Source organism: Sinocyclocheilus anshuiensis, unplaced genomic scaffold (assembly GCF_001515605.1).
Source record: "Sinocyclocheilus anshuiensis isolate Anshui unplaced genomic scaffold, SAMN03320099.WGS_v1.1 scaffold267, whole genome shotgun sequence".
Taxonomy (NCBI): domain Eukaryota; kingdom Metazoa; phylum Chordata; class Actinopteri; order Cypriniformes; family Cyprinidae; genus Sinocyclocheilus; species Sinocyclocheilus anshuiensis.
The window spans coordinates 2,623,478-2,650,470 of NW_015552637.1; the positions used below are offsets into that span (position 1 = coordinate 2,623,478).

Here is a 26,993-nt window from a genome sequence, read left to right on the forward strand (position 1 = left end):
AACAAAGAGTGAAAAATTTAAGGGGGTCTGAATACTTTCCGTACCCACTTTATATATATATATATATATATAAATATCTATACAGATATTTATGTATGATTTATATTTATACATATAAATCCTATATATTGTTGTGACGAGAGGGGCGAGGCCGGTGGAGTAAATGCTAATGCGCGACACCTGCGCCACTCACCGGTCTCGAGTCCCATGGAGGAGCTCCGGAAGGATAAAAGGAGGAGTGACGACAGTGTTGGACGAGAGAGGACCAGGCCTGGATTTTATTTTGTGTTTTGTGTGCGGCAGTCGTCCGCGAGGGGCTGCCGCTTTACTTTCATTTTGTGTTTGTTTATTTTATTAAAGTCTTTAAATGTTCGCCGGCTCCCGCCTCCTTCTTCCCGTGACTACGAACTTTGTTACAATTGTATACAGTAATATAAAGTTATATACACAGTACACACACATTTATTATGTAAACATAAACTTTTATTTTGGATTCTATTAATCGCGATTAATCGATTTGACAGCCCTAATTCAAATGCAATTCTGAATTGGAATTTAGCATTCTCGATTCAGTTCTCAGATCAATCAAACAAAGTCTGAAATCTCAAATCACATTATTTTAATCAGACTCAATCCAGAGCATTCAAAACTCGCTAGTTTCTCTATATTGTCTCACTAGTAACACCCAATGCATTAACTAAAGTTAATGTATGCAGCCTTAAGGTAAAGTGTTGCTGTCTTACTCAGTTGTGTTCTGAACACTGTGTCCTGTGGGCTGACACTTTGTACAACCCTGTACTCTTTAACACAGTCTCCTCTCCATCTTCTCTGTAATGAAGGCAGGAGAGGGATCATAATGACAGTCCAGTAAAGAAAAGAAAATTGAATTCCTGAGTGGTGCAAAGAGCATAAAGACATGTGACAAGCTCAGTCAGCACTGCACACATACAAATGATTTATGACATGCATTCATCTTACACACAGATACCAGGCATTTACTAACACAAAAATTATGTTGTTCAAAATTATGTTTCTTTTGGTATCTGATGTATTGCAAGGTATGCCAAATGAACCATATTTCCAATGTTCAACAATTGTTCTTGACAGTACATGTTGTTTTTTGGACTGAAAAAAAATCTGTGTGAGCTGGTGATAGTGTGGATGATGATCCTACTTTTAAGACTAATAAAAACTTCATACCTATCCCATGCTTTCAGATGCACATTCTCCCTCGATCAGAAACCTTCCCATCATGCTATGTATGAGCTTCATGGAACGTGAGCCATCAGATCATTACACTAACTATCTTGGTAAGATGATTAGAGCAAGCGACAGGGGGTGTGGCAAGAGGGCATCCAGTCCAATAACAGTATTATTAACATGCTGCAGCCTTCGAAATCAGCTTGAACCTATTTGAAATTCAATGAGCCCAAATCACATAGCATACTGATACAGGCACTGTGAGGCAGAAGCCCCGCCTCTTCTCAAACAGAAACTGATCAACGAGCTACACAAATGGGGAGGAAAGGAGGATGAAATTGGTTTGACTACATGTTGCGGTCAATCATGTATTGTCACGGAGGGTCAGTGGGGAAAAGGAGAAACTAATTGCACATGGTCAAAACTAAGATGTTGTACTGAATTTTCTTGCTATTTGTGTTCTTATTCCTTCACAGTCTGATTAATTGAAGACATGGTGACTCTTACTCTTCCATATATAATTTGTTTGATTAATTCCTAGTGGTCTTCCTCTCGCTGCGCTCCTGAGCTCTGGTGATATAAAGCAGCGATATGCAGAGATGTACTGGGACTAAAAAAAGCCCAGGACCCATGCTGACCCAGGACAACACATAACGGATAACAACCCACTACAATTGAACTACCATTCAAATGCCTTGGGGTCAATGTTTTTTTTTTTTTTTTTTTTTTAACTGCATAATTTTATTTAGCAAGGATGCACTAAATTGATTTTAAAAAAATTACAGTATAGACAATTACAATGTTTAACAAAAAATGTATATAATACAGTGCATTGGCTAATAAATTAACATTCTTATATACACTGAAACTAACAGTGCTTTGATAGGCTTTAGATAACTGATATATAAAAACAGCACAATTATTTAAAAATCAGCTTTTTAAATATTAATTCATTTGACTTGTATAGTATGGTTTCCTAACCATATGTTCAGTCTAGAAAGTCACGTGATGTGCTGCACCCAGTGCTGCTTTACTAAACATTGCCTATATCATCTGCGTACGCCAGGATCTGTGGCTTAAAAGAGATGGCCTGAGGATGGAAAAATACATTTTTCCTTTAAACCTTTTTATATTTTTATTTTATATTTTAACTTGGCTTCAACATCCCCAAAATCGGCCAGCCCCCAGAAGAGATCCCGTTGCTCCCTATAGTTTATCTCTGGCGATATGAAGAACATTTGGAACGTCAAGAGTGTGTACAAGCTGTGCAGAATTCACATCCTCCTGCATCACACCAACACACCCACAGACCCCGAGCTGCTCCTCCTGCCTGCCTTCTTAAGGAATTCTCTGTCATTTCCGAGTACAATGCATTGGCTAATAAATTAACATTCTTATATACACTGAAACTAACAGTGCTTTGATAGGCTTTAAATAACTGATATATAAAAACAGCACAATTATTTAAAAATCAGCTTTTTAAATATTAATTCATTTGACTTGTATAGTATGGTTTCCTAACCATATGTTCAGTCTAGAAAGTCACGTGATGTGCTGCACCCAGTGCTGCTTTACTAAACATTGCCTATATCATCTGCGTACGCCAGGATCTGTGGCTTAAAAGAGATGGCCTGAGGATGGAAAAATACATTTTTCCTTTAAACCTTTTTATATTTTTATTTTATATTTTAACTTGGCTTCAACATCCCCAAAATCGGCCAGCCCCCAGAAGAGATCCCGTTGCTCCCTATAGTTTATCTCTGGCGATATGAAGAACATTTGGAACGTCAAGAGTGTGTACAAGCTGTGCAGAATTCACATCCTCCTGCATCACACCAACACACCCACAGACCCCGAGCTGCTCCTCCTGCCTGCCTTCTTAAGGAATTCTCTGTCATTTCCGAGCCAGCTCAGCCCAGGAAAGCAAGCGGAACGCTATTTTTGCATACTGATTATGGGAGGTGGAGAGGAACAGGGAGAAATGAACTGTTCTTTGAAAGTGTAATCGCAAAAAAAATCCATCTTTAAGGGGTCTCGGGGAATCGAGACGGCGAGGTTAATCTCCTGTCTCACACACACGGGGCAGCATGGATGACTCATCTCCATGATAGACTCACTGGAGAGATGTGGCAGGCATCGTCTCTCAGGAGATCAGCCTGCTGAAACCCACAGGCGTCCTTACATGTATCCTGACCTGACATGTGCATTGTGACCAGCCTGTTTTAAACGCTCCAGTGAGAATTAAAGAGGGAAAAAAAGACAAAGATAGGAAAATAAAATCTGTCTTCATGTAGGGTACATTTACATGACAATGATGTACTAAAAATAGAAAAGCATTTCCTTCACGTTTTTAAAAAGGTTAGATGACAACATTGTCAAAACGATCCCCATTCAAACATATCCGCAAAAATGGCTGTATTATGCATGCCAGGCCAGTAGTTGGCACTTTGTAAATAAACACTACGCACCTGCGCACATATGCATTCCTATAGACTGAACGTGTAATACACGTGCTGATGTCACCATTTTTACCAATTTGCTAATTTGAGACAATAACGGTATCGTGTTCAAAAATTTGCACTTTGAAATCTGTTTTCAAATATTTGCATTTTCAGGCCCCCACAACGCTGTTGTTGTGTATGAATGGCCAAAACACAAAAAGTTTTCTGTTTTTAGTTGAAACTGGTGTTGTTTAAATGCCTCATTAAAAACCCTCTATTGTAGAACATATTTAGAAAAATGTCTTCTTGTTTTTTTCATCCATACAATGAAAGTCAGTGATATCCAGTGTAGGTTGGACTTGAACATTCTTCATTTTTTTTCCAGCATACAGAAAAAAAGTCATATTGGTTTGAAACGACATAAGGGTTAATAAATGATGATACATTTTCATTTCTGAGTGAACTATCCCTTAAAGGACATCAGCCAGGGCTTTTGTTCTAGATAATTTGAAATGTTTTAAAATATTTAAAAATGTAAGCTATTTCTGTGCTGTTTTTCATGGAAACAGCATGGCATTGTATGCAAATATTGTTGGCTCAGAGACAAGTTGCTTATGCTAAAAAGTTGTTTTGGATAAAGCGTCTGCTAAATGCACGAACATAAATGTTAATGTCAAGACCTTTATTTTGAAGTTTAATTATATTGCTCTTGTCTGTGATCATAATGTGATAATGTGATGTGATCTTAATCATAAGTCTGTGTAAAAACATTCCTTAGACTTTGACCAAGTATTCAGTCACAAACTCACAATGTGTCATGATATAAAGAACCAAAGTGCAGTTTATTTTGTGAGTTTCATTTCCGTTTACATGCACAGTTTCCTATGTAGACAGCTTTCTAGATTTTGGAGCAGAGCTAATATGTACGGATATATGCATAAAAGATGCATACAAATATGTATGTATGCAGCTACTGCAATTCTGCTCCAACATCTGTGTTTTCTACATAATAAATTGTACTCTAGTGCAGTTTGCATACTTTATAGACACTCTAGAACCACAAGGGTTATTTATACACAGACTGATTAAACAAGCAACACCTGGTACAATTCAGGGAGGGACTGTGAACATTACATTTGCCAGATGCTTTTTTGCAAAGTGACTTATGTTGCATTTAAGGTATAAATTTGATCAGTTTTGTCTTTGACCCCACAAAACACAAGCGTAAAAGGACTTCAAAATAGAGGTCTTGGTGCTAAACGGAACAAGACCTGCTTAGAAAAAAAAAGAAACATTACAGATGTCTGATTCTTCAGTTGTGTAACTCCAAAATGGATGTTATGTCACACACGACATAATGAAGATGCCATACTTACCTTTTCCACTCTCTTTCAATTCATACAGGTGGACAAACAACTGTCATCATCTTTCAATCATGTCAACATTTCTGTGGCTTTGTTCAGACGAGCAGTATTTCCAACTCCAAATCTCTTTCATTTTTTTGTAGCTTGAACAGCACAAAAAAAACATGGAATAATGATTTTTAAAGACCTAATCCAAACCAAATAAATGATTAAAGATTAAATAGATATCTTTAAATAAAAGATTAAAGATTTAAAGACATATTTATGAAAGTAGATTTCATTCAATTGGATTTTAAGTCATTTTTAATAAATTTTTTTAAATAAATAAAGGTTCAAAAAGTGATGCCACAGAAGAACCATTTTTGGTTAGGTATTTTTAAGTGATCAGTTCATAAAAGAACCACTTTTTACTAGTGTGATTGTTTTACTTTTTCCACTAAAAGAACCTTTTGTGCAATGGCAGCGTTCTATAGATGTTAAAGGTTCTTCATGCCAATACTGATGCCAATAAAGAACCTTTATATTTAAGAGTGTACTTGTCTACAACTGTGTCTGAATTTACTCAGGATAAATAACCAGCGAGAAAATATTGTAGACAATTATGCTTAATAAATTGAGAGAAATTAAAAATGAGATTTATGGATTTATTGATTGATATAATTTATCATGTAGCCCTATGAGCTTCCATAATTGATTCTCTTATTTTCCTGTTTATCACTGTGAAGCTGCTTTGACAATCTATGTATAAAGTGCTATAGGAATAAAGGTGACTTGACTCATTTTTTCTTGCATCCGTTATGTATTGAAGGATGTCAAGATGACCAGTCAATATTTGGTGTATGTGTAAATATATCAGATATTGCCTTCGCTGTTTGAACAAGCGCATCCAATTATAATCACTTGAAAAATGACAGACAAGCAGACAGCTCCCAAGATTGAATCTGATAGATAAATCAGATTTATGTGCCATCTGAACAAAGCCTTTGCTCTATGGATCTTTGAGTGTGTACAGATCAGTGTAGTGGAGAGTCGTTCGACATGACCAAAATAAACTTGCCAATTTTGCAGCATGTTGAAGAGCACTTGGAGAGGGTCTGTGTTTCAGCGCCGCGCCGGAGGAGGGAGGCGACGTACCGAGCTGTCTTGTCGGGACAAGTCATATCTAATTCTCTATGCTCTCCCGACAGATGATGGAAATGAATATCATGTCTTCATTCTCACGCCTCTGAGAGCCCCCACCCCTGGCTTTCTGTTTTACGTAACAGCAGTGTGTGTGTGACTCAAGGCTGCATCTGAGGTTGCGTGAGGGGGCCCGTGACCAGAAGGGGCTGCGCAGTCAAGCGTTCTCACCCCACCAAGAGCGCCACGGTGCCTTTGAGCCACTGTTTGCCTCATTAGATCACACGGATCGAGGCAGGTGCAATCACTTTTACAGCAGCTGAGAGAACAGCATCCATCAGCGGAGCACCGATGACCCTTTGACCCAGTCACATCAGAACCGCTGAGGCAATTCATCACTCACATTGGCAGCTTCAAAGAGAACCATCCTGCAGAGGGGCAATGAGATTATCTCCTTCATATTAAATGTCCTAAGCGTTCCTGACACGTTTTCTGAACTGCCGTGTGTTTAATCCGTATTGTTTACTGTGGCATGTTTAGGTCTTGCTGTCATTTTCAATGCCACTCATGTCGTGGCAAGTTTGTTTTTCTCCTACACTTGGTCTGTAATGAGATGAATGACAACAAAACCACTTGACTCGACTAGACTGAGTGTTCAGTGATTTACAGAGATGAGAATGAATTCTCCTCCAATTCTATAGCAATCTGTGCATCTCCTTTCACATAACTGCACACAACAGCATACCAATGCATTCTTCTCTGCCCTCGAACTGCAGATGTCAGAAATAAAATATGGTTTTATGCAAACAGAAAAAGCAACTTCATGTGATCAATGCAGAAATCTGATGATTTTTATACTGTCCAGCATATAGGGGATACGTCTTGCGTTTAGGATCATTACGTTCGTTTTTTCCATTGTGATATTGTTTTTAGGACAAATAATGCATCTGGTTATGTCTCTCTTACTGTTCCAATTACTCTTTCTTGATATTTTTCATTACTGTAAAATAGCATTTCTGTACTGTCGTACAGTAAAAATAATGTTATACTATGCTTTTTTCAAAGAAGAAAGTTAAATTGTTTTTATAAAAAATCAAGGATAATAAACAAATAATCTACTAGCATGATGAATAAATAGTTTAAAAATCCTTGACATGTTTCTTTACTGTAAAATAGCATGTTTAAAAATAATGATATACAAATCATGCAACAAATAATCTAATAGCATGATGAATAAACACTTAACATTTTTTTTCACATGACAGTATTTTATAATGAGAACTGGGGTGTAAAATGTAACTGTCAAGAAAATCAATAATCTTAATCGTTTTAAAAAATAGGCTTAATTTTCTAAATGCAAAATACAATTTCTTTTGTGGAGTAAAGTGTGACTGAGGCATCTTTTTGTATTTTTAGTAAGAATCTCCTTCATACCTTATACTAAAATAATGTGGCATGGTATTTAAATAGTGCTTCAAAAAAACTCCATGCTACATGTCCAAAAACATGGTATTGCCATTGCTATGTTCAAAAACCTTGCCAATAGCATCATTATTGCAGCACAATGGTATTATTTCCTCATAATATAACCAATATAATGTATTCTCATGTTTTGATTCTACAAGTGAAAATATTACTCAAATCAAACGAGCAAATGCTGATTATATGTCGCTGTCCGCGGTGCTGAACGCCATTCGCAAAACGGAGCAGTTACAGATTTTGATGCGTTACAGACTCGATTCACACCGCCAGCTGCAAATATCTTCAGCTCAGGACTATTTTTAGTCTTGAAGCATCAACTTTGGTGTCTATTCACGTCAGCTCTCTGCCTGACGCAAAGCTTCAGTGTCCACAAATGAACTTCCAAACAGCAGACACACACTTCAAGCCTCCGTTACAGCAAACGAGCAGCAATCGCCACAGAAACGCTCATATTTTAAGTTTTTGCGAAGTGAGACAATGAACATTACAGCAGCATATATATCAATCTTAAACCTTCTCCTTTAGACATCCAGCAAATCTTCAGAGATCCTTTTAGGAAATGCCAGCAGACATTCAGTGTAACTGAGAATCCGAATTGCGGTGCATGAATTCGCAACGAACGTTCATAAAGCCTTATGAACAGCTGCAGCCACATGCACATCGTTCCTCCAATAAAACATTTGCTTTTAGCTTCAACAACTCACACCAAACGAGCAGCCAGCAACCATTTCTGATCAGCGCACATGCCAGCAAAAAATGATAGTCGTTTGCATGCTTCACAACATCGAACGACTCGAAAATCGCTCTATAAAAGTGGTTTGAAACGTAAATAATAAGAAAGACAGTGCAATGGAATGTTAAGATATCGCTGCAATATGAAGGACTGAAGTCTGCTTAATTATGGCCATGCTCAGCTGAGAATAATACAAAATATAAATGAAATAATAATAATTATAATAACAGTAAATGTTTTCCTAAACACGAAGAGCATTTTGAAAGCAACATTTGCAGGAGAGTATTTCGAGAGAGGCTCACCGTGTATCTGCTGTCTTCACTCCATCAGAGCGACTGATTTTAGCCCGAGAATCCAGCTGCTGTCTGCTGATCCCCGTGTCTTACATCCCCCACATCATCTCTCCTCCTGCGACCGAGAGTTTGGGAGACTCTGCTGGGGCGTGGAGTGGGCAGTGAGCTGATGCGAGGCTCCCACGATCACGCACAGACGCACTGAGGTCCAGCTTCACCAAGCAAACCACTGACTGACTGACTGTTCACATGCACATGACCATCTCTGCTTTCCACTAGGGGGAAACTTATTCAATTATTTTAATTCTTTGATCATTTTAAGTTTATCCCTGGTTTTCTGATGCACCCCTGCATTTGTTTGCCATGGTGTGCTGTTTCTCACAAGCAGATGTAGAGAATACAATTTGGTGCAGATGTTCAATGAGTTTACCATAACAACAACAACAACAATATTAATAATAATAATAATAATAATAATAATAATAGTCTTGTCTAAGAAATAGACCAAATTCTGCATGCTGTGATTTGATACATGATAACATTTAAGCAATGTGTGCAAGTGCTTTACATAGTCAAGTTAAGGCTGCTCTGAGCAGGCTCTGTGCCTGCTCTAAATTTTGCATAAAGACACAATGGCGCATTAAACCCATGCAAAAATATAAAATATGCCAGCCTTGACCCACTTAAGCACCAGTGATGAATGTAAATGATGCAGCATTGGTGCAGCCTTGTTGTCATGACAGAGCATTTATTTTAGAATCTTTTTTATTCATAATTTTATCTTTGAAGTACTTTAATGATATATTTGTGCAATCTGTGTAAATGCATGTACAGTATGCAACCTGTGTGCCGGCTTTGCAGAGTAAAGATGGCGTGTATTAGGTCAACGCTAAAATGCACTTAACACACATTTGCAGAGGTGCATATTCTCCCTCAACATAAATCTGGATTTTTGCTTGCCTTTTTTATTTTTCATTTTTGGGGCTAAATATATATCAAGGCCCTCTCTGCAAGAAAGCAGGGGGTGTGAAACAATTCTCAGACTGCATAAATACTAATTCAGTGACTATAGCTATTATTGAACACAGTTTCTATGGCAACTGATTCAGTGGATTCCGACAGAAGCATTCCCACAGTGACATGCACATGCTGCAGGAGAGAGAGAGAGAGAGAGAGAGAGAGAGAGGTTATAGTAGTGAATGTGCTCTTGCTCTCCATGCTTAGATTTAAATTACAGTTTGAATGTTATGTCCCAATATTTCAATTAATGTTTTTAGGTTTTATGTTGTGTTTTGTTCAAATGAGTTTACCTTATTGAAATGAGCTCATGCCTAATTTCTGTCTCTCATACTCACATATTTTCTGATTTTGACAGGGGAGGCTGTGAGTCAGCAATATCACAGTTAGTTTTCCTTTCATTCTTTTTTTCTCTTTTTTAACAAATGCAGATTTAGCTGAATTTGAACTGTTTCCAGGTTTTCTAGAAAAGCATTTCAGTGCTGCGAGGAGCTTCGTCAGCACAGATTAGAATGGAACTGTTGTGATGAATATGGGACTTTTAGAATCTACTTTTAGAAAATAAACAAAAAAAACTTTTTTCACTCCCATTAGTTCATTACTTTTGTCTAATAAAAATGTCCAATCATACACATGCAACACATTTTTCTGAAATGTCATGAACACACATTTCAAATATTTGTGTTTGATACTATTCTAAAATGTCATTTTAAAAATTTTAAAATAAAGTGGGTGACGTGCTAAGGCATTTTTATAGCTCAATTTTATGTATCATAAATAAACACATTTAAATAATATTTTCACACTTTTTCTTCACAGTTTGACAAAATTCTAGCTTGATGCGCAACGCAATATTTAATCTCATTTTTCTTTACACATAACATACCTCATATTTAATGACAAGAATGCTTTTCCCCAACACTTTTGTGTCCCTGGTAGCAAAGTACATTAACTCTGGAGAAAACTTTATTATGAGGCAAAATTGTTGGACATGATAGAAACATCTGTAGGATGAACAAAAAATTAATTTCATCCAGTTTTTTAGTAAATAATGCAATCTTTTTTTTTTTTTAAGATAACCATAGTTTCAAAGTAATAAATAGTTGTAGTAATAATTAATATATTTATGTTGTTGCGTTTGTTTGTTTGTTTATTTTTTACGATGGGAAGCGAGTGAAGGAACAAGGATGAAAAGTAATATTTATAGCAATATAATTGAAAGGCATAAAATATATTAAGTCATGGTAAAACTAAGAAACGTATTGTATAAAATGTGCTAGTTTTAACAAATCAGCCCTTGCATAATGCAGACATGCCAGCAAAAAATGATAGTCGTTTGCATGCTTCACAACATCGAACGACTCGAAAATCGCTCTATAAAAGTGGTTTGAAACGTAAATAATAAGAAAGACAGTGCAATGGAATGTTAAGATATCGCTGCAATATGAAGGACTGAAGTCTGCTTAATTATGGCCATGCTCAGCTGAGAATAATACAAAATATAAATGAAATAATAATAATTATAATAACAGTAAATGTTTTCCTAAACACGAAGAGCATTTTGAAAGCAACATTTGCAGGAGAGTATCTTGACAGAGTCTCACCGTGTATCTGCTGTCTTCACGCCATCAGAGCAGCCGATTTTAGCCCGAGAATCCAGCTGCTGTCTGCTGATCCCCGTGTCTTACATCCCCCACATCCCCTCTCCTCCTGCGACCGAGAGTTTGGGAGACTCTGCTGGGGCGTGGAGTGGGCAGTGAGCTGATGCGAGGCTCCCACGATCACGCACAGACGCACTGAGGTCCAGCTTCACCAAGCAAACCACTGACTGACTGACTGTTCACATGCACATGACCATCTCTGCTTTCCACTAGGGGGAAACTTATTCAATTATTTTAATTCTTTGATCATTTTAAGTTTATCCCTGGTTTTCTGATGCACACCTGCATTTGTTTGCCATGGTGTGCTGTTTCTCACAAGCAGATGTAGAGAATACAATTTGGTGCAGATGTTCAATGAGTTTACCATAACAACAACAACAACAATATTAATAATAATAATAATAATAATAATAATAATAGTCTTGTCTAAGAAATAGACCAAATTCTGCATGCTGTGATTTGATACATGATAACATTTAAGCAATGTGTGCAAGTGCTTTACATAGTCAAGTTAAGGCTGCTCTGAGCAGGCTCTGTGCCTGCTCTAAATTTTGCATAAAGACACAATGGCGCATTAAACCCATGCAAAAATATAAAATATGCCAGCCTTGACCCACTTAAGCACCCAGTGATGAATGTAAATGATGCAGCATTGGTGCAGCCTTGTTGTCATGACAGAGCATTTATTTTAGAATCTTTTTTATTCATAATTTTATCTTTGAAGTACTTTAATGATATATTTGTGCAATCTGTGTAAATGCATGTACAGTATGCAACCTGTGTGCCGGCTTTGCAGAGTAAAGATGGCGTGTATTAGGTCAACGCTAAAATGCACTTAACACACATTTGCAGAGGTGCATATTCTCCCTCAACATAAATCTGGATTTTTGCTTGCCTTTTTTATTTTTCATTTTTGGGGCTAAATATATATCAAGGCCCTCTCTGCAAGAAAGCAGGGGGTGTGAAACAATTCTCAGACTGCATAAATACTAATTCAGTGACTATAGCTATTATTGAACACAGTTTCTATGGCAACTGATTCAGTGGATTCCGACAGAAGCATTCCCACAGTGACATGCACATGCTGCAGGAGAGAGAGAGAGAGAGAGAGAGAGAGAGAGGTTATAGTAGTGAATGTGCTCTTGCTCTCCATGCTTAGATTTAAATTACAGTTTGAATGTTATGTCCCAATATTTCAATTAATGTTTTTAGGTTTTATGTTGTGTTTTGTTCAAATGAGTTTACCTTATTGAAATGAGCTCATGCCTAATTTCTGTCTCTCATACTCACATATTTTCTGATTTTGACAGGGGAGGCTGTGAGTCAGCAATATCACAGTTAGTTTTCCTTTCATTCTTTTTTTCTCTTTTTTAACAAATGCAGATTTAGCTGAATTTGAACTGTTTCCAGGTTTTCTAGAAAAGCATTTCAGTGCTGCGAGGAGCTTCGTCAGCACAGATTAGAATGGAACTGTTGTGATGAATATGGGACTTTTAGAATCTACTTTTAGAAAATAAACAAAAAAAACTTTTTTCACTCCCATTAGTTCATTACTTTTGTCTAATAAAAATGTCCAATCATACACATGCAACACATTTTTCTGAAATGTCATGAACACACATTTCAAATATTTGTGTTTGATACTATTCTAAAATGTCATTTTAAAAATTTTAAAATAAAGTGGGTGACGTGCTAAGGCATTTTTATAGCTCAATTTTATGTATCATAAATAAACACATTTAAATAATATTTTCACACTTTTTCTTCACAGTTTGACAAAATTCTAGCTTGATGCGCAACGCAATATTTAATCTCATTTTTCTTTACACATAACATACCTCATATTTAATGACAAGAATGCTTTTCCCCAACACTTTTGTGTCCCTGGTAGCAAAGTACATTAACTCTGGAGAAAACTTTATTATGAGGCAAAATTGTTGGACATGATAGAAACATCTGTAGGATGAACAAAAAATTAATTTCATCCAGTTTTTTAGTAAATAATGCAATCTTTTTTTTTTTTTTAAGATAACCATAGTTTCAAAGTAATAAATAGTTGTAGTAATAATTAATATATTTATGTTGTTGCGTTTGTTTGTTTGTTTATTTTTTACGATGGGAAGCGAGTGAAGGAACAAGGATGAAAAGTAATATTTATAGCAATATAATTGAAAGGCATAAAATATATTAAGTCATGGTAAAACTAAGAAACGTATTGTATAAAATGTGCTAGTTTTAACAAATCAGCCCTTGCATAATGCAGATGAAAAAAAATGGTTTTGCATTTGATCCTCCATCAGAGCTGTTCACATTTTGTTTTTTTAAATTGAGTTGTTCGTTCTGCATGACTCATTTTGATTAGGATTGATTTAATTTAACATCAGACAGAAGCGGAACCATAAGTGAACGCGCGCTCGTTTCTGGAAGGAACATTTTCCGCAGCGGGCAAAAACAAACATGCATTGGCGGTTGATTTTACTGCTCAATTCTACAACAATAAATCCTGAATTTCTATGAAAACCAACTGCGTGTAATATTTACGGATTATCTAATAAATGCTTTGCACAATGGAATTAAGTTATAAATAAAGAGGGATTTCATCGCTTTTTTGTCTGTGAGTGAGCGAGGCGTGTTTAAATATTACATTTCGGTCTTAAACAAATACATAATTAAATAAAAACATATTTAGCAAACAATATTCACACTATGTAAAATATTTACATCAGTTTGGTCTTAATGTCTATTTTTGCAGCGGAATTCGATATGATATAAATGGAATATGAAATAAATAGGCTATATCAGATGTATGATTAATAATGTGATATGTGGTGATTGTGCCTCAGATAATGGCAGGAAGGGGCAGAGGGCAGCTCACTTTCTCTGTGGAGATTGTTGGAATCGGTAAAGGAGAAAATCTCCCTCCATCCTCCGTCCAGCCGACCCCTCTATTCCCTGTGAGTGTTTAAAGATAGAATAAAACCTCGTCGAACTGATACTCATTATATTACATTACATCAATGCACTTGGCAGACGATTTTATCCTAAGCTGCTTATACTGTATTCGTTCTTGCATTACCTGAGAGTCGAACCCAGGACTTTGGCGTTGCTGACATCGTGCGCTACTGTTTGAGCTACAGAAATCACAGCCAACGAAGTCCTCTCCTGTTAAACTGTCACATGAAGAACTGTGAACAAATAGTCAGTAACGAGACATCACAACACAATGACAATATTATTTTAGAAAGATAGCACACGTTAATAAAAAATAAAAATAAATTACATTTAAAAAAAGTGCACACGCAAAACTTATTTACAAACATAAGTGCAGGTTTAAAATGATAAAAAGAAAAAATACTGTTGATAATTAAGACAAACGTGGTTGTTAGATAGCTCTGCCCTTGGAAGGGAGTAGGGCATAAGGATGCTCACTTCTGTTTGGAATTGGCCCACAGCTCTGACAGTGTGTGACAACATCTATGTGTAGCCATTCATCCACATTTGAACAGAGTAGACAGTGAAATTGCTGTACATACAGAGTGATAAGGAAGAAAAAGAAATCAAACCTGCTTTAAAACCCAGCAACACAACTGTAGTTGTATAACTTTACAACAGCAACACTGCTTTAACAAAAAAGCAAAACAGCAAGACTTATTTGACATCAAAACAAACATTTTAAAAATGCTGTCTAATCGCTCTCGCTGTACTTTGATGTCACACACAGAACGGTCTGTGCAGTGCTGCTTCAAGTCCAACACCTATTGTGTTTTATTAGGAGACACACAACAGTTCTTCTGTGGCTTTATAGGTAATATTTTCACTTACACAATTTAGCAAAATCAGACAATATTGTGTCTAATGTATACCACAATGTTGACTTCTTATTATTTAATTGTAAATAAATATCGTATTTGCAACTGTGTTCAAAAAATGTTGGGAAATCACTTAATGTAGCCCTACAAGAGTGATTACTGATAAACTGTCTGAAAAAAAGAAAGTCACATTTTAGAGGAAAAAAAAATCACCCACTGACTTTCACAGCTGCTACATAGAAACGACTTTCTACTTCAAGGACCTTGATAGAAATGTAGTGGAGTGAAAAGTACAATATTTGTCTTTCAAATGTAGTGAAGTTAAAGTCATAAGTTTCCAGAAAAAAATAATACTCAAGTAAAGTACAGATACTCAAAAAGTGTACTTAAGTACAATACTCAAGTAAATGTACTTAGTTACTGTCTGCCTCTGGAGTGAACTGTCCCAACAGGTGCTTGTTTGACCCCTGATACTAGACAGATGTGTATCAGTGGTCCCTCCTCACTTCTGTTTGATGTTTCAGCCTTTGGATCAGAAGCCGGTGCCCCTGCAGACGGGTGAGGAGGCCGAGTACATGCTGGCACTCAAACAGGAGTTCAGAGGAGCCATGAAGACGCTCCCCTTTTACATCCGTCCAGCTGCACCCAAGAAAGGTAAGTTTGGCGTCAAAGATGAGCTCCGACATCTTTAAAGGGGGCATATGACTTTGCTAAAAAGAACATTATGTTGTGTATTTGGTGTAATGCAATGTGTTTATGCGGTTTAAGGTTAAAAAAACACAATTATTTTCCACATACTGTACATTATTGTTTCTCCTCTATGCCCCGCCTTTCTGAAACGTGTCGATTTTTACAAAGCTCATCGGTCTGAAAAAGCGAGGTGTGCTGTGATTGGCCAGCTATCCAGTGCGTTGTGATTGGCTGAATACCTCAAGCGTGTGACGGAAATGTTACGCTCCTACCATACTGTGTTTCCATCATACAGTCTATGGTTTCCATGTGTCCCGGCGCAACGAGACAAAACCAATAAATCCCATTACAAACGAGGCATTTGTTGCATCCAGTGGGAACAAAATTACTGATTATAATGACTTATATCGTGCCGCGTAAACATAAAACCATGTCTGCATTTGTGATAGGAGAAATTACAAACAACAAGCGCTACTCTACACTGCTCAAAACTCGTGTTTGAATCTTTTGGAAGACCAAACAAAGTAGTTTCGCTTTCACAACGAAACACACGGCGGGCTAGAGTGAGCGGAGGCCGGCAGATTCGACGAAGGAGCGGCCGGCGGGCTTGCGGCAACCACATGTGACGACCCCGGGCTGGACTCCGCTTCGTCCACGGTGAAAGCCGATCCAGCGATCCACAGCGCGAAGTTGATGTATTTCCTCAGCGACCAGCACGGATCAGCTCTAGGCATGATGAAGCGGATATCGTCCTCTTTTGGAAGGCCAAACAAAGTAGTTTCACTTTCACAACGAAACACAGCATCTTCACGACATGGCGGCGGCGGCAACAACAATACTACAGCGAGAATAAAAGTTACGCCTTCTTTCTTTGCGTGAACATTTGGGCGGCGTTATGCAAATCTTCCCACACAGTGACATAGACATGTGGGGGCGTGTTTAAACGAGGCGTTTTAGGAGGGCGTGGCCAAGTCTTAACTTTTATAAAGAATATCTCTTTGGGTTTGAGACTTTAGTCTTTGCAACTTTAGGGATCTTATCTATGCACCAAGAGCTTGTAACACTCCAAAGAAAAAGGAAAATTTGAAATTGCATCATATGACCCCTTTAAGACATCCTGCATTTCTTTGCTATACAGACTTTAGGAATACAAAACGCAGTGTTTTTGAGACAGATATTTGTATTCCAAGTTTCAGACTGTGTCATTTATACAATTTTTGAAATGTATTTGAAATGTTTTCTTTTTTTTTTCACAGATCAAAGATATAAAACCTACAGAATTTTTTCCCTTTATCTAAATTGGTCTATACTGTATAGTAAAGCATTACATTTTTTCTGACAAAATTCATGGTAAATTTTCACAATAAGTGTAAAGACCCCTTTCTAGAGCAATGTGTGATTAGCAATTTTAAGTTATTTTTTCCTGTTGACAGATGTGGAGCGTTACTCTGACAAATACCAGAAAATTGAAACCTCTGATAACAGTTTGGAATGGAAGCCAGGTGAGTGATTTATCTCAAGCGATTCACTTCAGTGCTATTTTAGTATTATTTATATGCTACTACATATTATAGCTTTACTATAGCTTTTTTATAGTTATTAATAATAAGCTTTATTAGAGTTTTTTAAATTATGTTAAATTAGCTTTTATATTTAACCGTTTTAATTTGTTTATTTTTTAGTAATTTTCCATTTATGTGCTTTTGTCATTTTTACGTAATGTTGATTTCCACAAAAATTAATTTCGATAAGTCCCTCCTTTTATTGACCAAATAAGGTAAAAAATCTGGGTTACAGTAAGATACTTACAATGAAGGTGAATCCATAACTGTTAAAATACAATGTTTTAATAATATAGCCACACGATGTAAACAATATGCTTGTATATAAATCACTAACCTTTTCTGTGTATAGTTATATTTAATTTTATAACTTTGTTTTCATGACAACATAAAGCCTAAACACTAAAACTGTAAAAAATCATGAGAACAACTTCACAGCTCATATAATACACATACATTTTTTAATTTTAACAAAAAAAAAAATATTAAAAACAAACTAAATAGTATTTTTAAATGTATTTTTATTTTAACTGTGTCAATTAGTAAATGTATTCAGTTATTAAATGTATCATTTCAGTTATTAATTTTACTACTTAATCTTATTCCAGCTAGTCAACATTTTATAAATTTCATTTGGTTTTTTATGTAATATTTATATGTTTTTTTCAGCTTAATTTCAGTTAACAAAAATGTTTTTAATAGCTTAGTTTTCAATATCGACACCGATTCACTTGCGTCTCTGCACACTTGTGTGATCCTCTACATCCATTTGTGTGTTTTAGATTGGAGGCGTTTTCCGAAGGAGCTGCGCATGAGAGAGAAGAGACCCCTGAGAGACAGTGAGTGTGTCTGATGCCGTTAACTGGCTCTTACGCTCTAATACTGGACACTGTGTTCTGCTGCAATCGAGCAGAGACGCCCAGTGCAGGAAGCATGCGTTTGTAAATGTGCTCTTTTAAAACCCAGATAAGGGAGCAGGTGAGGCTGATGCGCTCATGAATGAGTGTGTAAAGACGAGCCGAACCAGCAGGTCTGCGCTTCGCTCTCTGACTCATCGGCGTCTCTGGGGAAATCAGAGAGATGGCTCTCAGCCGCGCTGCACACACATCTCCAGAATGAAAGGATGGAGAGAAAGAGGAGATGAGAGAGGGATGAAGGTTTAGGCTTGAAGAGCGTCTGTCACCAAGAGAGGAGAGAAGATTATTTTTAGTCCTTCTGTGTCTTTTGTCAGAGGAGCTGTGATCAATGAGTTGATGTTATTATGGGAAGATGTTGCTGATGTCATTTCCACAGTCAAAAACACGGTTTTGCTTATATGGTTGCAGAAAGCCCAGCTGTTCCCAAACAACCCAAACAGCCACGAGTGGACAAAGAGGAGATCATACGCAAACTGGAGGTGCACAAATACCTGTTTAGGGTGCCGTTAATGTGTAAAGCACTCAAAAATAAAGAGTTTTAATCTACTTTGTTACACATTCACAGATATAATGTGCATATGAACAGAATGTGTGTGTTTCTATTAAGACTCTGGAGCAGAAAGAGGAAGACGGGAGTTCTGATGAAGAGGAGGGAGAGAAAAAGAAGCCAGAAGAGGAAGAGGCTGAGGGAGAGGAAGGGTATGATGAGGAGGAATTTGAGGATGTAAGTTATTCCATTCTGTTGTGATATTAAGCCAGTATGTTTGATCAAGATCAACAGGGAAAGTAAAGAAATGGAAAAAAGGACCTGCAGTTAATTTAATTTTAAATTTAATTTAATTTAAGTCCAGTTGATTTTAGCTTAAAGGAATATTATAGGTTTAATACCAGAAAGCCTCAACTGGCAGCAGTGTTATTTTAGTATTTTTTATTATATACTCTTATACTAGGATTTATCGGTGACACTTTACACCAAGGTTCCATTAGTTAACATTGGTTAATGCAGTAACTAACATTAACTAGCAGTAAGTACGAAATTGTTACTGTGTTCATTAATCTTTGTTATTGTTAGTTAATAAAAATATAACTTCATTGTTAGTTCATGTTAGCTCAGGTCCATTAAATGATATTAACAGATACAAGTTTTAATTTTAATAATTAGTTATTGTTGAAATTAACATCAACAAAGGTTAATAAAGGCTTTAGAAGTATTTTTCATTGATAGCTCATGTATACTAATATACTTACCTAATGTTAACAAAATAAATTTATTGTAAAATGTTACCAATTATTAATATTTTTAATTGTTTAATTGTTTTTTTTCATATATATTTCATTTGAGTAATTTTATATGCTATTGTCTTTTATATATGTATGTATGTATTTATACGTACATAAAGTTTAAGTAATTTTAGCACTTCAGTTAAAACTTATTTTATTCCAGTTAGTTGCTAAGGCCACATTTCATTATATTTCATTTCAGCTTTATTTCAATTAATGAGTTTTAGTTTAAAATAATAGATTGACAGTATGTGTGGTAAATGTTCTGCAAAATAATTGTTTCGACTTGTCCCTCCTTTTATTTACCAAAAAAGGGGTCAAATCTGGGTTACAGTGAGACTCTTACAATGAAAGTGAATTCATTAATATTTAAATACTCAATAGTTTAATAGTATAGCTGCAATAATACACAATTGTTAAAAGAAAAAATCATCTATGTGCTGTTATAAACTTATAAGCTTTTAAAGCCTCTAAAAAAAATCTCCCATTTACTTCCTCAGTATAACCTTGATTTTGCCCTTTTAGAATATTGTGTAGTAATCAATATTATACCACAAATGCTATTGACTGAGGTGAACCTGTATTAAACCAACATTCAATACAAGTTTTAGCCAATTAATCCTATGTATGTGTGTAACAGGAAACAGATTACATCATGTCCCACTTTGACAATGGAGACGAGTTTGGAGGAGACAGTGATGATAACATAGATGAAGCTGTTTACTGAAGCAGGTGACGGCGGCTCCAGAGCGCCCTCCTCCGGCCAGTGAGTGTCGCTGGAACTGCTCTGTCCCTCAGGACCGTTCTAGCTTGGATCATTATGTTTGGCAGCTGATGTTGAAATCTGTATGCAGTGGATTTCCTCTCATCCGATCGGTTGGCAGGGCGGCTGATTGCTGACAAAGAGCATTTGAATCCGAGGGTTACGGCTGGAGGACACAGAGAAGACACTGAGGCACAAACTTCTCTCTTAATGCAGCTATACATTCTTAGAGCTTTGTAAATAATTATTAGTTCACAACTGAAATAATATTTTAGGATCTTGTTTTCAGACATGTTTTAGTATAAGCTTTAGACAGTTGTATTTGTCTAAATAGCTTTTATACATCTTAGATTTGTGAAAAAAGACCAGTAAATGTAGATTGCTTATTTTGGATGATAATCACATAATATTTTGTAAAGTCTCAAGTCGTGTGGTTGTAAATATTCATGTTATTGCCTTTTTATGTAATGAAGTCACACTGTCAAAACTTTGTCTCATAGATTGATAGATGGATGAGCAGTTCTGTCATGTGGCCTGTAGGAGGTGTGATACTACATTAAAGCACAATCATTTCGATTTTACTGTGTTGTCCTCCACACTGTTAATGTGTACATATATATATGTGTGTGTGTGTGTGTCTTAGGCAATTAAAGTATAACAGTAAATGTCCTTGGTTAAGTTGAATCACAGGTCTCACTCTCATTACCTTTGATTTACTGTGTATGAATCTTTCTTTCACGTCTCTGGAATCTCATTTGACCAGATACACCTGAAAAGAATCCAAATAGAAAGAAAATGTCATGTTCTTTTGAGCAAATGGTCAACAGAGGAGAAAGAATTGTTCTTGACGTGACTCTTCATCTTGAGAACACTCCACTGGTTGGGCAAATTTGCTGAAGCTGAATTTAGTAGCTGACTCAGGCGTGCTTTACAGACGACAGGCAGAGGAATCCTTCCAGGAATAAGTCTGGGCTTTTATTCAAGGGAGCGGATAGCAGTTCATCTCCAGTGGAAGATTACAGCAGCCGGAGATGACTGACATATAAGAGCAGTCAAATGAAGTCGCTGCAGTGATATATTCACACTCAATGCCAACAATCAGAGAGGAGAAATCTAGAATGCTCAATTAAGTCAAAGATACCCTGATTTTAGTCTAGCTACACTGTTGAGCTCAGGGTTAATGACAAATGTCAATAATAATGTACAGAATGCTTATGTTAAGGAAATAGTGCCATTTTGGCAGAAAATGTAGGGACCATAAGAGAGCAAAATTCAGTGGTCAAACTATACAAATTGTCTACAGTGTACCAATAGTTTAATATTAAATATTAGTATCAAATTAAAATTGTTCTTAAATATAATTGCACCACACCACATTTACAGTCTGTGCTTTTATAACAAAGAACTACGGAGAACAAAATGGCCAAAAATCTGACATCAATGTGTTCCATTTTAAGAATTTCAATTCAAAGTTTTAATTAAATTAAGTGCATTAAAACGTAACTGTGGTGATTTGGGACATGCAAATAGGCTGATATTCCGAAATCAAAAATGTTTAAATCCTGTTTTATTTTAAAAATCAATACATCTATCAAATAATGTGTCTAAGTTCAGCATGCTTGCAAAGAAATGCCAAGCTAATTGCACAAACCATTTACTTTGTTTCGCATATCACAGACTAAAAACAGACAAATTAAAAATCGTATTTTTTGTTACACATTGTGAAGCAATCAGCGTCAGAATGAGTTTATAAAGCTCATCCCCTGTTGTCTTTTCACATCAAAATCCACCAGCATATTTGTTTAGAACTGTTTCCACTTGTAAAGGGTGTGTATGTCTCTCGTGATTCAGACAAAACAACTTTTTTAGTGCAGAAAGCAATAGTTATTAAAGTTAAAAACATCTCAGTGATGATTTGCTTATTACAAACACAGCTTTTCACTTCACAAGATGTTAATTGGTGGACTGGAGTTGTGTGAACTACTTGTGGATTACTGTGATGTTTTTATCAGCTGTTTGGACTCTCATTCTGACGGCACCCATTCACTGCAGAGGATCCATTGGCGAGCAAGTGATGTAATGCTACATTTCTCCAAATCTCTTCTGATGAAGAAACAAATTAATCTACATCTTGGATAGCCTAAGGGATAATAAAGTTTCATCAAATGTTCATGTTTTAGTGAACTATTCCTTTAACACATTGTACTATATTTAAACTCATCCTGCACATTTTCAATCGAAATTCCATCTAGGCCTGGCAGGGCCTGCAGAGACCTTTGGAGGGGCAGGTGCACAAAGTATAAAAGGGGAACATGGAGCACGGATTTTAATAGGGCTGTGCTCTTTGCTTCTGTATTGATAGCAGCAAATGCCGTGACGCAGGCAAGACCATTTTAAGTTTAAAAGTTAAATAAATAGTTCTTTGCACCTCTTAATCACTCTGAAAATAGAAACGGAATTAAATTAGGCCTATTATTCATTTTCAATCGAAATTCCATCTAGGCCTGGCAGGGCCTGCAGAGACCTTTGGAGGGGCAGGTGCACAAAGTATAAAAGGGGAACATGGAGCACGGATTTTAATAGGGCTGTGCTCTTTGCTTCTGTATTGATAGCAGCAAATGCCGTGACGCAGGCAAGACCATTTTAAGTTTAAAAGTTAAATAAATAGTTCTTTGCACCTCTTAATCACTCTGAAAATAGAAACAGAATTAAATTAGGCCTATTATTATTATTGAGTTTACAGGGTATGGTGGTTTTGCTGTTGTAAACACTACTGTTGTTGTTGTTGTTGTAGAAAAAAATATTTCTGTCTTATTTAAAATAGAATTATATTATAATCCTGTTCTGAATTTATTCATTTTTTTAATTATAATGATGATACAAACAGGATTGATAAGTAGTCTATAAATCGGAGGATGAGAAAATCAGTATAAGCCTGTTTTATCAGTGTTGTGATCATTATTTTTAAGGCACCCTACGTTTTAAAAATAAATACTGTAATAAAAAAAGTTCAAAGTAATAGTTTTTTAGTCAGATAACATAAAGACTGCTTTAAATGGCCTGATCAGCCTTTTTAAAGGCCACGTCCCTTTAATAGACTGGCCTCTACCCAAACGTTGTAATTTCAGTCTGGAGTAAATCTGCATAGTCATTCATACATGTATGAGACGTTTTTATCCAAAGACACTTACAGTACATTCAAAGTATCAGCGGTGTTTCGTCCGTAAACGTTTTTAAATGAATCCTTAAGTAAACGAATCTCGATTGTTCATTAAAGCCTTCAAAGACTCACTACTAGGGCTCGACACATGGCATTTAAATGCTGTTTGTGAACAGACATTTAATTGGATGAACCTGCTGAACGGTTACGCCCCTTATCTGAACGTTTTGAATCTGATGTTGTTCGTGAACAGCACGAATGAACTGCGAAATTAAAATTAATAAAACTTGTTCGGTATTAACGAATCGGTTGTGAATGAGTTAATTATACAAAAACACACTATTTTACACGCATCCCCGCCTACTGCCGTGACGATGTAGGCCTATACCTGAAGAAAGAATAACTGAATCACTCACCGAATATGAAGAACTATTTTTAGTAAACAGATTCGAATTACTGGAAAGAATCAAAATAACTAACACAGTGCAAAAAATAAAAGTAAAACGTCAATACCTACGTAAAATATCTACATCAAATATTGTTGTGAATATTGTTAGGGTGCTATAGGTCATTCTGGGTGGTTGGTAAGGCATTGGCCAAAATAAGTCAAAGTAAGAGCACTGGTCTGTGATATATAAAATACTGTAGCTTGGGCTATTCCTTTAGTCCTTCGATCAAAGTTTATTGGATTAATTCAAAGTGATTTCAGTCCAATTGGTTAAAAAATGCTTGATATACATGATTTGTGGCATCATTAAACTACGCAAGACAGTTTATATGGCCAAAGTGTACTTTTTTGGGTTTAGGGGTTTGTTCAAATACCAAGTATTTAAGTATAAGTATTAGTATTTTGAGCAGTTTATCAATCAAAGCAAGCTATCCATCCTCATCATGTGTGCTAAATAATGTTGTTTTTAATATGAATTATCTGCATGATTCTATTAATAACATATCCCACTGACATAATCTCAATGCATTTTTACAAAATGCTTCACATTCTAGACCACAGTGTGTAAAACAAATACCAAGGCCCATGTTGCATCTGTCAATCACAGCAGAGCCCCGCTCTCTCTCTCTGTTGAAGCAGACAGCATAGTCAGCAGGACAAACTGTACTTCTCTCACATAACAGTAAAGAAGTCAAAGACAACTGGATTTTGGAAATGATTAGCTGATGGCTGGAATAATCAATACTATGGCATCTTAATGTAACAGTTTGACATTTTCATTTTAATCTTCTCTACAAAAGCAAGAGTGAATGGCAAATCATAGCTGACAGTATGCAATGCTTTTCATACAATATCACGTAATGGAATCACAAGTGTGCAACCCAACGAATCTCACAGAAAAAGCAAAGACTAGGAGACACACGCTCTGCTTGGGTGGATTTCTGAAACTAGGGTAGAGTTCAAGCGGTGGAAACAGAGAGACATAAAGAGTACGTGATGGAGGTCAGGAAAGACTCAGATCATTTTTGAGACTGCTCTAAGAAAAGGAACAGCTGCACAGTGAGTAAACAACCATATCAGGTGTCTGATTCTCTAATTTGATGCTCCCAGGATTGCTGATGTTGTCCTTGATGCAGTTCCAACCCTTTTAATTTAATTTAAATTTAATTTCATTTAATTTCATGTATTAACTGTGTTTGCTGATTACCATGTTAAAGGTGAAGTGTGTCATTTCCTTAACACTAGAATCACCAAACAGATTTGCAATAACAAAAATAATCAGGTTTTCCCAAACCCTCCCCCACCATTGGTTGACCAGAACGAATAGTCATGCCCCAAACTCCCATTGGTTCAGCCTATGTTGCTATGCTCAAACAAACAAAGCAATGTTTTGATTGCACAGTGTCTGTATTTTTCAAGGAAATCAACCTATAAATAGTTTATTTAAATTTTTAAAGGGAAAGAACTTTTAAACAACTTTGACTTGAAGTATTAAGGCTCATATCATACCTGTCAATCACAGAATAGAGTCCCTGGTGGTAAGCAGCATTAGTCAGCAGGACGACCTGTGCACCACTCACATTACTCTGGAGAAACTGAAGATAACTGGGCTATGGCAAAAATAAAATAACTTCACAAAAATATTCTTTATGTTTTACAACAGAAAAAACAACAACAACACACAAGCTGTTTTTAATAGTAATATTTAAGGTGAATTAATCATAATTAGCTTAACTGAACATAAATGTCAGTCAGATGTTAACACAAATATACATAAATCTATACAGCCTGCATCGCTGTTTAGTATGACTGTCTGACATTTTCACTTTAAACTGCTCAGCAAATGCAAAGAGATAAATGCCAGCACAGGTTCAGAGACGCCTTCCTTTCTGACCTATGCAGTGGGCTTCAACCACTGATGTATTTGCCTCAAACAACATCATGCAATGGCATTACACAATTCACTCCAGCTTACAGAAACATATAGAAAAATCAAGAGAATGCGAGTCAACTCTGGATTTCTGAGTAAGGTTCAAGTTCAAGAGCTGGAAATGGAGCGAGTACGTGAGCGAGACAGAGGGGGGTCAGGAGAGGTGCAGTTCCTTTTTGAGAGAGTGCTATAAAGAGGAACAGCTGCACAGTGAGTAAACAGCCGCATCAGGTTGCTTATGCCTGATTTAATGGTTCCAGGATTGCTGATCTCGGCCTTGAGTCAGTTCCATCCCTGCACACATGTGGTCCTGCATGGATGACAATGGACAGGGCAACTCCTTTCTGAGTTTTTTCATATATTATTTTATTCTCTGCCTTTCGTTAATGTTTTTGTATTGCATATATTAATTTAGCAAAACTTTTAAGAAAAAAATTCTTGGAAAAATACTAAATAGAAGCATTTTCACTAGTGGAATTTTGGACCTCGTTGCCCAACCAAAATATGGTATCCATAAATTGATCCATATGACAGAATACTGTAAGTGTACTGTAGACATACTGTAAATGGTTACCAGCACGTTCACTTTGCCCATTTGGATTGGATCGTACATAACTGAAATGCTATTCTGAATACACACCCATGGATGGAAGTGCTTTGCCCATGAGGAAATAGCTCTTGAATATTTTCCAGCCAGAAAACACTCCCTTCAGATACACACAACAGGGGCTACGTGTTTTTGTCTCTGGCTATCAACCTTTCCTCTACATTCGTCCTCATGCCAGGAGTGTAGACAGACTCTGCGCTAATGCATTTACACACCAGATGTTGCATAAAACAAAACCACAGTCTTAGAACAGTAACTGGGGAATTTGACAGTATGTAACTATACATAGTACTCAGATATACAGTAAATGTACAGGATAGATAGATAGATAGATAGATAGATAGATAGATGATAGATAGATAGATAGATAGATAGATAGATACATGAAATTATAAAAAATATATAATTTTGTATAGACGATAGATAGATGATAGACAGACAGACAGACATTGATAGATAGATAGATAGATAGATAGATAGATAGATGATAGACAGACAGACATAGACAGACAGACA

General features: G+C 36.4%; 2 protein-coding genes and 1 long non-coding RNA gene across 4 annotated transcripts in view; 1 reads left to right on the forward strand and 2 right to left on the reverse strand.

Moving 5' to 3' along the window:
- LOC107666885 (ankyrin repeat domain-containing protein 34A-like) overlaps positions 1-8,854 on the reverse strand; it is a 14,682-nt gene extending 5,828 nt beyond the window's left edge. The window contains exon 1 of the mRNA XM_016458400.1: positions 8,642-8,854. The gene's annotated coding sequence lies outside the window, so the exon portion shown is untranslated. The remainder of the gene's footprint in view (positions 1-8,641) is intronic.
- A 4,905-nt stretch (positions 8,855-13,759) lies between these two features.
- On the forward strand, positions 13,760-20,318 carry LOC107666760 (DNA-directed RNA polymerase III subunit RPC7-like). 2 transcript variants are annotated; one of them, XM_016458194.1, is made up of 8 exons: positions 13,760-13,924; positions 14,154-14,264; positions 15,644-15,773; positions 17,243-17,311; positions 18,154-18,210; positions 18,697-18,767; positions 18,896-19,012; positions 20,210-20,318. In XM_016458194.1, exons 2-8 carry the CDS (start codon positions 14,157-14,159, stop codon positions 20,294-20,296), a joined length of 639 nt encoding a protein of 212 aa, XP_016313680.1. In that variant the 5' UTR covers positions 13,760-13,924; positions 14,154-14,156; the 3' UTR covers positions 20,297-20,318. The 2 variants fall into 2 exon arrangements, with proteins under 2 accessions (XP_016313680.1, XP_016313681.1); XM_016458195.1 differs by lacking the exons at positions 18,697-18,767; positions 18,896-19,012; positions 20,210-20,318 and adding an exon at positions 18,338-18,683.
- A 101-nt stretch (positions 20,319-20,419) lies between these two features.
- LOC107666761 (uncharacterized) lies at positions 20,420-23,608 on the reverse strand. The gene is made up of 3 exons (XR_001631714.1): positions 23,524-23,608; positions 21,039-21,101; positions 20,420-20,498 (listed from the first exon to the last, which is right to left on the reverse strand). It is a non-coding gene; the product is annotated as an uncharacterized LOC107666761 (long non-coding RNA).
- Positions 23,609-26,993: the final 3,385 nt, after the last annotated feature.